The sequence below is a fragment of the Pterocles gutturalis genome, unplaced genomic scaffold (genome assembly GCF_000699245.1).
Source record: "Pterocles gutturalis isolate BGI_N339 unplaced genomic scaffold, ASM69924v1 scaffold42142, whole genome shotgun sequence".
Classification (NCBI taxonomy): Eukaryota; Metazoa; Chordata; class Aves; order Pterocliformes; family Pteroclidae; genus Pterocles; species Pterocles gutturalis.
This window is the reverse complement of record NW_010111831.1, coordinates 1-13,076: the sequence shown is the minus strand read 5'-3', so window position 1 is coordinate 13,076 and position 13,076 is coordinate 1. Positions and strand designations below refer to the sequence as shown.

The window sequence follows — 13,076 nt, the reverse complement described above, 5'->3', positions numbered from 1 at the left end:
CCCACCCCCCCGCCCCGGCAGTACAAGATCCAGTACTAGGCACCACTTCCAGCACACAGCTCAAAAGCAAAGCAAAAAAAAGTAAACAGTTAAATTAAGCTTCTTAGTTAAGTGTGTGGTGCTAGTACTTATCACTGCCTGTCGTTACTGGCTCAGATAGTGGTGCAGCCCCCAAAGACTCCGCCCTTATCAGTTTCGGTGCAGAGAAGGTCTCTGTGCTATTTTCTCCTAAGTATGCCTGAAAACCTGTTTGCAAGACAAATCCAGAAATTTCTTACAGCAGGTATCCAAAAAAGCAGTATATCCTTCAATTATTTTTCACCCTTTTTGCAATTCTAGAATTGCTGCTACTAATGAATGTTATTCTAGGAAGATGCTGCCTACAAAAAAATCACAGGTGTGGCCAGCACATCCTAGCGGCACGTCTTGGGACCAAGGCAGAAATCAGGTCTCTGTAGAGGCAGCTCCCTATGATCAGCAAGACTGAATTACGGTGCGTTGGAGATATGCACAGGGCTTCACTCCTGTTCTGCAGGAACAGATGGAACAAACGTAAAGCAGTAACGGCTACAGACTGTTCCAGAGTAGGCAAATGCAGCATTAAGCTTGATGCCTCTCTCCCTTCCCAGCCCCACAGTGCTCGGCCCCAGAGCAGGGAGCTCTGAACAACCACCTCTTCCCCACCACCGCTGTTCAGGAGGGTCATTAATCACGGCCTTTACGAGAGGCCAGCTTTCACCATGAGCTCCAACGTGTCTGGGGATGCTGCTACTCAAATGGCAAAATTGGAGGGACAACATTTTATCTGTGATAGTCACAAACTGTACCTGAAGAAATCCTCCTCCCTCCCTCACGGTGCTGATAGGTGACTGCCATGGACCATAGGAGGAAACACACCGTAACGGTTCAACTCCTATTATTCAATACAGCAGGGATACTATAAACATGAACGGTTCTCACCCCGTACTGCTGCTCCTGAAGTGATATTAAGCTTGCCTCTTGACTGGGTTTAAGTATTTCACAGTTAAAAACAAGCTGTTTTTCGATTTACTCTGCAGTGCTGCGACTAGGACGACTATGGCACATGTACACGCAGGACAGCGGATGTGTTGTCTCCCAGGTTCTCCAACACATTCCCAGCTTTGGTGCAGGAAAGCCAGTGATCAGTAGCCCCTCAGCCTGTGCAGTGCCTCCATTTACGGGTTCAGAGCCATCACCATTCCAACCCCAAGTGTCTGAGCAAAGTGCCTCACCCATGGTGCCACGGGCTATGATAAAAATTTAGTGTTCTACTAGGAGTGCTTCTGGACAAGACACTGCAGCCCTGCACCAGGCACAGGGATTTTTCACCTTCTGAAGGGTCTATACACACAAAGAGGACGTTCTCTTCCTTTATCAATGCAGCAGGTGCAAGAAAAATGGCATCTGTCCTCTCCCATGGCAGGAGGAAATCCACATCCTACCCTGCTGCAGAGATCCTCACAAAACAGTGGGGCGAAGTTAGGAGGACTCTGCTACATAAGCAACGCATTAGAAACTTGGACCTACAAAAGGCAGGGCCGAGGTAGACTATGACAACCACAGGAACCTGTGGATTTTTTTCAGTAATTTTGGGGAATGAGGAAACCTACACCCGTGAACTAAGCACATGGCAGCATCAGAAACTCATGACTAGAAGTCTCATTTTTTTCATTAGCTACACTAGTAGATTTTTCTGGCCACTGGCCCTCTTTCTCCACCTACAAAATGGAGATTAAAGTATCTGCAACCTTCCTAAAGGTAGCAGCTAAGAGTTGTATCTATGTAATGCTGCTGCTCAGTGCTTATGAAGGTTATTCTAAGGACAAGCCAAAACACCTTGGAATGCTCCTTTAGACAAAGGAGGTGATGAAAACAAACCACCACCAGCTTCAATTTTAGTAGAACAACGCCAGGAAGTTGTGCTCATTTTGTGTGGTAATACTTGGAAGATTAAGTAGACAGGAAGCTTTAATCTCAAGCACTAAGACACAGCAATAGGAAGCTCAGGCTGCACTTCCCTCGTGTAGGAGCTGATGAACCTTGTCAACAGGAAAAGGTGTTGGACAGAGGTCTGCTTGCATTTTCTACATTCCTGAGGGGCTTTGGGATACAGCGTTTGCTGAGGACAGGGTATCCTAGCTACGCTGAACTGCTCCACAGCCAAATGATTCAGGATAGACTCCTGCTTCTAGGTTCTGTGCCATCAGCAGCAGCCTCTGACTCCCTAGAGAGGGAGGAATGTCTTCGGAAAAGGACTCACAATGCTATGTCCTAGAGGCTAATGAGAAGTTAAAACATTTCCTGTTACATTATCAGTACACACTTTTCATCTCTTGCCCAGGTGTGAATAATGAGCCAAAAATTTTTTTAAGCAAAACTGATGGAGTTATGCTATCAAGTAAGCATCTGCATTAATTGGTAGACGTTTCTTGGGCATGAGGGCTCAGAAACCAGCCATGCCAAACTCACATCGAGATGTAAGCTTCTATTCCGTTCCAAACCTCCATACTCCCATAAAATTTAGCTTGGCTCCCCTGCTGACACACTACCTTCTGGGGCAGTGTTGAAGGAGGGAAAACAGGTGATTTTAGTTTTAATGTGTCTTTTGTTTTGGAGTACAAGCCTCTGGTTGCATTTTACACCGAGCAGAAATGCTATATTCCAGCAAGATGGAATACACAGATGAACCTCTGCGTGCAAAGTGGAGCTCGTAGGATTCTTTGTGCAGTGGCCATTGTCCAATGCGTCTAAAAGAAAGGAGGGGATGGATAAACCCAGGTAATTGGGCTCTTTGCGGCATCTGATTAGCAATTCCAGCACTAAAGGACTGCACAGGTTCTCTGAATAGCCCTGCGGTTTGGTTACTTCCATCCTGCTTTTACTTCAATTGAAACATGCCATATTCACCTAGTCTGGAAACATGCACAGTAAAGAGAAGTCTTACAGCTGTGCTACAACATATTCTGCAAAACTATAGTGCCCCAGTCCTCCCCAGCACCTCAGCTGCCAGGTCTCCGGTGCTGTGAGTTTGTTTCATGAGAAATTGCCCCTTTGTGAGTTACCTTGGCAGTTAGTTTTAGGTCAGGACCTCAGAACTGTAGCATCCCTAGAAATGCAGCTCCCACAATTTCACGGGTGTGTTCAGAATTGTTCGAAATCTAAAGCTTTCTTTGCCAACTGACTCCAGGACCCCGACTGCCAGTGTCACAGCGGACTGCACCCAGGCTAGGGTCTTCCTCTGGGGAGTTTACACTTTGCCTCTGCTTGCTGTGCTCGTCCATAACAGGTGGGTATGTGGGAGGGTTGTGCTGGGTTGCATTAAGAGCATTGTATTACCACTACATACTTCCCCACTCTAGGCCCTGACTAAGACAAAGTGCCCAAGAAGAAGTGAATATGTCTATTGACCGATTGTAAAGGTGAGAGAGGATCTCCAAAGCCCATTGTCACTGCTGCCATCTGAAAGACAGTAAAGACAGAGTTCAGTCTGTTGGAGCTGAGCATACTACGGCTGTTTGTAAAAACTCAAGCAGAGCGGCGGCACAGGGAACCTGCGAGAGAGGCCTCTCCTTCCTTGCCCCTCACTGCCTGGTCCCAAGGACTGTCCAGCGCTGGGACCCTGGAGATTCCAGTCCCACCAGGCCAGGGTGGGGTTGTGCTGCTGCCACTGCCTCAGGAAGCAGGGTCTTCTCCCAGGGGGGGACTCAAGGCAATAGTAACCTCTGCAACCACTGTCGTTGATTCACCCCCAGCATTTAAAAAGGAGCCCCTCAACTATATCAGACACTCAGAAACAGGCACAGCCCTGAGAGGCGAGAGCTGCCTCATGTGGCGAGCACATCCACAGTTCTTTGTTAAAAACCCAACATCCCAAAGCCATTATTCTGGGCTTCCTAACTTTGAACACAAGTCAGTGAGATGTGTTCAAGAAACCTCTGAAGGAAGGGAGATTTAAACACTAGTTAAGGGTTCTCCCAGTACATCAGCATTCTGGCATCAGCAAGAACAGCCAACGGAACTTCTGCGAAATTGAGAGGGCACCCAGATGAAGGGGAGGGAAACAGGGTAGCACTGTCAATAACACAGGAGAGACAGGTACCCTCCCCTGGAGCAGGAGAGATGGGGAAAGGATACTGTTGCCAGTAACCCTAGACACCACCGTAAACGTTAATTCAAAAGTGAAACTCACAGCAAATTCTTTGGCTTCTGGCATTCCAAGAAACATTTGGCCAGCCAAATCTTAAAAATTTATGCTTTGAATGAGTGAAATTTGGGGGCAATTTGTGCAGGTGAGTAAAGGTGATTTCTTTAGTGGGCTGAAGACAGCATACTTCAATTTCACAATTTCACAAGCACAAGTACCTAGCTGCAGGCAGGCCTCAGGGCTGTGCTCTGGTTCTAAGTGCAAAAAAGAACTCCGCCTCGTGGGGGAGAATAAGACACAGAGGGAGCATCTCAGAGGGTCTCTCACCTGAAGGTTGGTGAGCTGCTGTTGCTGGTGGGCGATGGTTTGCTTCACCAGCACACTCTTGATACTCTGTTCCATCGCATACTTCTTTGCCTAGAAAGAAATACAGACTGTAGTCACGGAAGAATATCACAGAGCAGGGAACAACATTTGATTTTACATCACAGTTCCCCAGAACCACACAACTGGCTGCCAGTGGAACTTTCTGGCGCTCCAGCCCTAAGCACTAAGGCACTGTACATTAGCCAGCGGCCAACAGCTTACTAACATCTTGGTCTGCATCTCAGAGTCGTGAGCGCTGAAATACAGCACAATGCTTGAGCAGAGGGCTGGATGAACTCAGTCTGTAGCAGGCGCAATGTTAGGAAAGCAGCATGCACTAGACACTCAGCATTTCCCCTCTTCCGCCCTCTGCCCCTCAGATCCCACCATCGCACCTTACCTGCTGGGATGAGGGCAGGACAGATAGCCTCCTTCAACTCCTTTCCACTCAGAGAACATCTGGACAAAGAGTTTCTACAAAAGGCAAGGGCCTCCAAATGCCCACGTCCAGTCTCTTGACTGGGCACTCCCCCTCTCTTCTCTTACCACATCTGGCCTGGTCTAGTTTGGAGGGCCCAATGCTTTTGCTCACTAAAATGCTCCAGCTCTCCTCTGGTTCCTAAGCCTGCAGACACAAGACTGATTTGTCTTTCAATCTTCTACAAATTTGACACAGCCTGAGCTTTACACCCAGTGGTGCTGACATGGAGGCTCTTTGTCAAGGGAAACCTAATACCCAGGTATGTGCCTACTCCCAGGGGACAGTACAAACACCTTCAGCCACCCCCTCGGGCACCTGCTTTCCAGGGCTGTACGTGTTTGGGAGGTGCCAGGGAACAGTAGGCTCTAAACCGTGGTTTTGAGACGCATGCTTCGGAAACCTGGAAATGGACAAGGGGATTTACATCTGTCAGCTATGGCGAAGCCAGAGGAAACGAGGCCGTTTCACACTGCGAGCCCAACAACACACACAAGCAGCTTCATCATTACGGGAACATTCACACGAAGCCTACCTAGAATCGTATTTTACTTGCCTCAGAGTACAGAAGACACCTAGCCCACAGTTCCCACATTCCCTGATTTTGTGTTCTTTCCCAACTTTGCTCTCCTCTCAGTAAGCCAGGCATCACTCACTCCCATCAGGAAAGTGGGCAAGCAGTCAGCAGTGACCTCCCCACCAGCTGGATAAAACAGGACCAACAACCAGAAATCAGAGCTGGACTGAAATTTTATCTAGATTAAAACAGGTTGGCTCAAATGGGTTGAAAATAATTGCTACTGGGTCTCTTTACAACAATACGGGAAAGAGCATAAGGGAAAAAGAGAGATATTTTGTGATGTGTTCTTGTGTGGATAGAATAGAAGACCAGCTGGAGCATATCAGAAACCTATTCCTTGTGGCATACAGGCTGCTCCTCGCAGCAACTTAGTGGCAGTTGCATATTGTCTTAGAATTACCATATGATCTTAAGATGTTACTTACTTATGATTTTCATTTTTTTTAATCTAAAAACACTCTCCCCACCCCAACAGCAAATTCCATCTCATGCTCCCCAAAAAGCATCTATAAAGTCTAAACCAAAACAAATAATTATTGGGCACAAATTGAAAGTGCGAATCCACACACAGCATGGCCACTACCCCATACATATTCTTGGTAGGCAAGCTCCCTTTTATAACACCACTAAGAGATGCTCATTAAAAAAAAAAAACAAAAAAAACAACTCACCCACAAAAAAACCACAACCAAAAAACAAAACAAAAACAAAACCCAAAAAATCCCCAAACAAATGAAAAAAGAACCCCAAACAAACAAACAAGAGTGCCAAGAAGCAAATTCACATCAAGTTTACTCACTTTCTGGAGAGCTTCCTGCTGTTCTGGTGTGAGGGGAGGAAGCCCCAGCTTAGCTGCTGTGCTCTGTCCATTTTCCATCTTAATGGACTCTGTACCCTGAGAAAATAGAAAATACTCATGAAAAAACTGTTCTCACAAAAGGGACCCATTTCTTCATTCCCAGAAACCCAAAACACTTAATGTCAGAACATCACAGCTGGCTAAAAAGTCTTCCCAAGCCTATTAGTAATTAACGAAAACTTGTTGATACTCTAGCCACTCCCTGCGGGAGAGCTATTCCACCAACTGTACAAACTGGTGAACATGTTGGATACTTAAGGAGTTCCCTCATCACCAGATTTTCAGTTAAAAGGAAATGAAATAATCCCCAGTGTTCACTCACATCATCTCCACCCTACCTCTCAGCAGTCAAACTCTGGCAGGTGTACTCACTATTTTCTCCTTCCATCTCTTCCTACCATGGTTTGTCACCCTTGGTTTCTCAAGTTCTCTTTTTAAAATTGTCTCTGACACTTTTCCAAATCTCATGTACTGTTCCAGGTACTGGGAAACAAAGGAACACTGTTCTCATACTTAGTATGAGATGTGCACTACCTCCCCACGTGGATTCCCAAACCCAGCATCAGAACAGGTCTAGCAGAAGCTCTGCGCCACCGAACCGACTGTTAAACGTCAGCCCTCTTTGTGCTTCAGGTATTCTGCTGGCTTCTCTACCGCATGCTCATGTTTTACACTGAAGTCCATTCCTGTGAAAAAACTGGTCAATTATTCCTGCAACGTTAACAGGAGGTTTCTCTAAGCTCTACCTATCAACCTGGTTTTGGTTAAAGCAATTCAGCAGCTCATGTCTCTCTGGTGAGCATCCACCAACTTGTATCCTCAGGGTATTATTCTCTGGCATCCCCAAAATGCCATCACATAACTTCCAGGCAAAATAGGGTTTGTCATTAAAAACCTATTAGCAGATGTTTCAGTTCTCCCGCAAAAAGTATATGTGTGTGTGTATATATCTACACACATGTAAGCACTCTGTAACAGGGACGGCATAGAAAAAAGGAGCAGACCCATTCAGATGGTAAAACTGTAAACCAGCTCTCCCCGCACAGGAACAAAGCTGTCACTTGGGAAAGATGTAATACCAAAGTAATTGGCATTTCAGCAGAAGGAACAGTGAGTATTCCTGCTAATTTGGGTCCCATTTGCTCATGGCACTCCTGGTACTGGATAACGACTTGAATGCTTCCTGTGGGCACAAACGTCTCTGAAAGACCACTGATCTCCTCCAGGAAAAAATAATCTTACAGGTACATCAAGATCTTACAAACATAATACCAAAACACAGAACTAAAAGCTGTTTTGGCTACATCTGAAGCTCCTGAGAGAAAAACACATATTTAAGCGGCAAAAGATCCTGCATCACAGCTGCACACAAATGGCACGTTTCACTGCACCCTCTCTACCCCACCACAAGGCAAAGGGGAACACACACGGATAGAGAGACAGCTCTCAACACGACACAATGGAACCGTCAGCGACACTTGGTGACAGCAGAGTCGTGCAGGTACAAGCCCACATACGTTTCCAGAGGAGAGCCACACACTGCACACTTGACTGCTCCTGAGAGCACCAGCCCGGCTCCTGTGCCGTCAGTAGACAACAGACCAGTCGCCCCTTTCTTCCAGAATCCCAAGTTCCCTGACAGCCCAATGTCTCACTTCTGGGATTTTCATATTTCTTCTATATGCTGATACGTAAAATGTTCTGTTTGTGATGGGGAGGAAAAGTCCAAAATCGTTAAGATACTTCAACCACATGAATTCGTTCTGCAGCAAATAACAGATACCACCTTAGTATAAATTAAGCTCAAGCACATTCATGGGGTATTCTCAATTTAGGTTAGTAATTTATATTTTAAAAATTGCTATGGCAGCAACAGAAATTGCCAAGTTCAAGAAGTAAACAGCAGCAGAAAGGAGAAAAGCAGCAGCTTCTCCAAAGGCACCTTGGCACAGGCCTGAGGAAGCAATCCTTAAGTCCTCCCACCAAAAAGGAGGGGAATGCAGAGCACAGGAGCCCCAAAACCCAAGCCCTCCTAAGTGTCGGCTTTATCTACAGTAATTGCAAATTCAAGTTGCAAGAACAGAAGCTTCAGTGTGACAGCCCCTCAATACCAAGGCCACTCAGTACCACCACGAGGGCTTCCGCCCCCAGCTGTACCTACCGGCCTGTTTGCCATACCCCGGGCTGCAGCACCACTGGCAGTTCTGCACATGAACCCTCCCAGCCGTACCTGCCGGCCCATTTGCCATACCCTGGGTTGCGGCACCACTGGCAGTTCTGCACATGAACCCTCCCAGCCGACACCGCTCCGAGCCATTACAGAGGGACTCTGCACATACTCTTCCCTCAAGGCAGGGCTACCAAAATCCTTCCTCCCAACTGACTGGGGGTGGGAGGGGGGATTAATGCTAAATGCTGCTTAGTCAGCTCGTTAACCAAATTTCTTATTTTACTCACTGGGTATAAAGCAGGGTCACATTGCTTTTAAGCAAACCTTAATCAGTGCACGCAGGAAGAGACTATTTTACAACCCATCACAGCGCACACACAATCAGGTCACTCTCCCACCATACGCACGCTCCTTTATGTGTTCTAACACATTAAACACAACATTTGACATCACGTTGCCCATTCATTCTATACCCTGAGATCCTCTGTCAATCTATTTATCTAAACAACAGTGACTGCTGGACTAGAAACTTCTTCTCACGAGGTAACCTGTGATCATCCTCCCAGCAGAATCCCATCCATTTCTTGTGAGGATACAAAGCACGACTGGTCTGACTGATTTACACACTGCACCACAGGAGAACTCTATTTTCCCACCGAATCAATGCAACAAAGGAAGAAGCCAGAGTGTGAATACAGCACAACAGCCCCATTGTTGGAACCATCCATCCCACAACCTCGGCGCCTTCTCGGCTTAAAGCAGCGAGATGCGGACTTGCCTTTGTTGTTCACATAAGTTCTGCCTGTATCATCCATCAAAAGCAGAACTAATTGCTTCTCTCGACTCAATGTTCACCACCAACCACTTAAAACCCCAAAGTGGACACACAGCCTGATCTGTTTGGTAGTACACACATATTAGGCAGAATAGACTTGTGCCAGTGAACACTACTGACTGAAGTATAAAAATTGTCATGTGAAAAACCCAAGTTAATCGCAGAAAACAAGAATTTAAGCGTCTCCTTTACCAGCTGCAAAGCTTCTCCCAGATTAGCCCACTTGTCTCAGTCTACCAGTGACCGCAACCTGCACGCTGCCTCCTACCCAGTGACACGTTCCTTTGTCCTTTAGTCAGACTATTCAGGATGAGGAGGAGGAGCTCACCTTGAAAGTAAAGAAAGCCGCAGGATGAGTCCGCTGATGTTGAGAGTGCTAAATCCTAGATCATTCTTACTTTATTTTACAGCAACAGTTGAGACTTCTGGTCTTGTGCATTCAGTCTCAAGTTCACCATACGGGCTTTGTGAGCATTTTCTAGGATCAATGAACACAGAGCAGGTGCAAACCAAACCCTCCTAACATAAAAACAGATTCTACAAGTATCCGAATACAGTTTTCTAGCGTTGCAGTTACTTCACTGCTCCCTTCAGATGGGAGTTCAGAGCTGCACTGAGTAACACACAAGGACCCATGGGGACAGCAGTGCAACAAAAGCAAGCTGACACGTGAATAAGAACAGAGGCAGCTGGAACCATTTCATGGCTGCAAACTGGGAAACAAGCACACGCTACTGATCAAAAGATGTTACTGCACAGTCCACACGCACATGGAAAACCAGTGCGAGCAAAGCAATATAGTAATGGTGATCTACTTTGTACAGGAGGGCTACATCATCTCCAACACTCATTTTGATTGTGGAACATTAAAAAAAATTTTTAAAAATATTCTTGTTCTTAACCAACTGGCTAAATTTTTTTTTCACCCAGTTCTCCTGTCTCCCCTTCCCCTTTGTTTGCATCTTACGTGCATGCTACCATACAGTCAAGTCCAGAGACTTCCGTCGTTTTCTGCAGACAATTTAAAAAGCCCACACCGTCTTCTATTGCTATTCCCACTTCCTCTCAGCTTTTAAAAATGGAATTATTGCAATTCAGGGGTTATGAGAATCAAGGGAAGAAAAAGATAGTGGAAGGGCTATCAAATTTAACCATTTGCAATAAAAAAGCTACTCCATTGATTACAATCTGTTGTGACTCTTGCAGACTGTTGCATATCTACATTTAATGTAATTCAGACATGTGAGCTCATTAAATGGCATAGCTTCCAGAAACTGGCTGATAACATCCCATCTCCAGCATGGAGGGTAAAATCAAAATGAAGGATGATAAAGTGATCTAGAAGAGACAAAGAGGATCCAAGAAGCCAGACCTAGGCACTCCTGGTTCCAAGCTCTTTCCCATCACACACCCCTCTGGAAAGAGACCTCTGCTGATCAACGGTATGGCTGTAACAAAAATTTATCATCAGGCACCCTTTAACACTGAGAGGTTCTTCAAGGAAGACTCCCACTCTCTGTTACTGCAGTTTATTTGAAAAGCAACAGATTGTGTAAAATAATCCCAATCTCCACCACTGTTCAGAGAACCAAGACTGTTGCTTCTCTCATTCCTGGCAGCTTCGGGTAACACCACTGCCAAGAAAAGGCTCAGCACAATTAATCCGAGGCTGCTAGGCAGTAATGCAACAGCACCTAGCGAAAAGCAGTCCGTGCTTTGTGCTAAGGCTGGCCACCTTGAAAACTGCCTAAAATACACACTATAACAGGAGGGAACAAGAAAAACAGGAGAGAAGTTGTCAACAGAAGCAGGAGAATAGGAGCTTCTTTCAAAAGAGAAATAAATAGAAACTGTGTACCTGTTGCTATGAACACTGCTTCTGAGCGTGGCTTGGCCCGTTAGGGTGGTTTGAACTCCAAGAGTTCAGGCACACTCCTTGGAAATTTATTACATGGCTGAGAATTTCTCTGAAGTATGAACACACACAAGAGAAAGAAAAAACACAGAATCTTGTTTATTTTAGGAACCATAACAAGCAACCAACATGAAGATTAAATAAGACAGAGGTGGGAAAAGGACTGATGCAGTACCTAGCCCATACACGCAGTTCCATCCTTGCTCTACCACCTGCATCAGTGCTGGGGAACCTGGATTCACCCGAGCATTTTCAGACTACAAAACCCCAAACAGCAGTGACTGGAAGAGCCTGGTCAAGGGCAACGTTTTTTCTCGCACAATAGGCCATTTTCCAGAAAAGGTCCTTCTTTGCGTAAATATAAATACATTCAAGCATTTTGCCCCTATTTGCTATCTAAATCTTCATGGATTCAGCTGTAAACGTTGTCACTTTGCAAGCCTCTCCATGCACCTTTTACTATTCCTGAACTTCTTCAGCAACTCCTCTTTTTCCACCCCTACACAACACTTTCCTTTCCAAAGGGAACAGCAGTACTAGTGAGTTATTTCTTCTGCTACTGCTGGCACGTGCAACTAATGTACTGCCAAAAGCTAGAGCAGGGGTCACGTGCAAATTTTTTTCCACCCTCCTACCACGTGTTCTAGAGAACGGGCAGGGATTAAAAGCTTTCAAAATATGTCATTTTTCTAGCATCTCATGAACAATCTGTTTACATGACTGTGTATTTGGGCAGTAATGTATCTGCTATTCACATGAGCAAGGAGATTCTCTGACAAATGTCTTTGATGTTCAGTAGCATAACACATTCTCCCAGAGCACCAAATGCGATGCAAATCCAACACCTGAAAACATGAAAAATCTTAAATACACTCACACAAGTGACCTATGTGCCCTTGATGCAATTCCTTGTGATACATTTTCACTGTGTTTGATAGAACTCCTCCCTGATGGATCAGCACTGAGAAACAAAAAAATCTGGATGCTACCTTTATATGCAGCACGCTCTGCAGATCATTTATGTGTCACGGAACCCAGATGTCACCTGCATCTAAATTTCCAACTCTCAAAGAAAGAAAACCACTGTTCCTGACAAGCTACAATACAGCGCTAAAATAAAACTGTGCACAAGATCCTCTTTCTCTTGTTTAGAAACAGGAAAGTAAGACACAAGAAAACATATTCCTCCCCCTTAAGAGGGATCACACTGACCATCATGTCACCTTCCTATTGACAAATCCTTCGGCTAACCCTACTCCATTTAGTGCAGCTGCAGACAACACAGGGCACTGAGAGTGCATGTGTATGACATCAGTGTCCATGCTGGCTTCCTCCAAACCACAAGTTCTCTCCACCACTTGCTCTTAGCAGAAGACAGCTCTCCTGCTCTTATTTGGCACTGCCAGGCTCCAAAATGACGTTTGTCAATGTGAAATGTGATTGAAGCTCTTGAGATTCCCACTACACCTTATGTCATAGGTAAAAAAAGCTTACTGCCAATAAAAAGCTAACAAATTCCAAGGAGAATAAATGCTACATCCCACACCTGGGATGGACTGACCCCCTGCAATGGTCCAGGCCACAGAGCAGCTCTGGGAGAAGGAAGGAGGGGTCCCAGCAGGCTGAACACGAGCCAACCTTCCCAGCTGCCAGAGCGCACTGACCACAGCACCCCGGGGCTGCATCACCAGGAATGGAGCTCACAGAC

At 45.8% G+C, this 13,076-nt stretch overlaps 1 protein-coding gene across 2 annotated transcripts in view; it reads right to left on the bottom strand.

The window, feature by feature from the left end:
* PUF60 (poly-U binding splicing factor 60KDa) overlaps window positions 1-11,421 on the bottom strand; it is a 21,920-nt gene extending 10,499 nt beyond the window's left edge. Inside the window, exons 1-4 of one of the 2 annotated variants that reach the window (XM_010073841.1) lie at window positions 11,312-11,421; window positions 6,389-6,484; window positions 4,493-4,582; window positions 3,430-3,480 (exon numbers count right to left, since the gene is read on the bottom strand). In XM_010073841.1, the coding sequence (XP_010072143.1) occupies window positions 3,430-3,480; window positions 4,493-4,582; window positions 6,389-6,466 (219 nt within the window). In that variant the 5' untranslated portion in view covers window positions 6,467-6,484; window positions 11,312-11,421. Of the gene's footprint in view, window positions 1-3,429; window positions 3,481-4,492; window positions 4,583-6,388; window positions 6,485-11,311 lie in introns of those variants that run through there. The other variant, XM_010073842.1, reaches the window with a different exon arrangement.
* Between the last annotated feature and the right edge of the window lie 1,655 nt (window positions 11,422-13,076).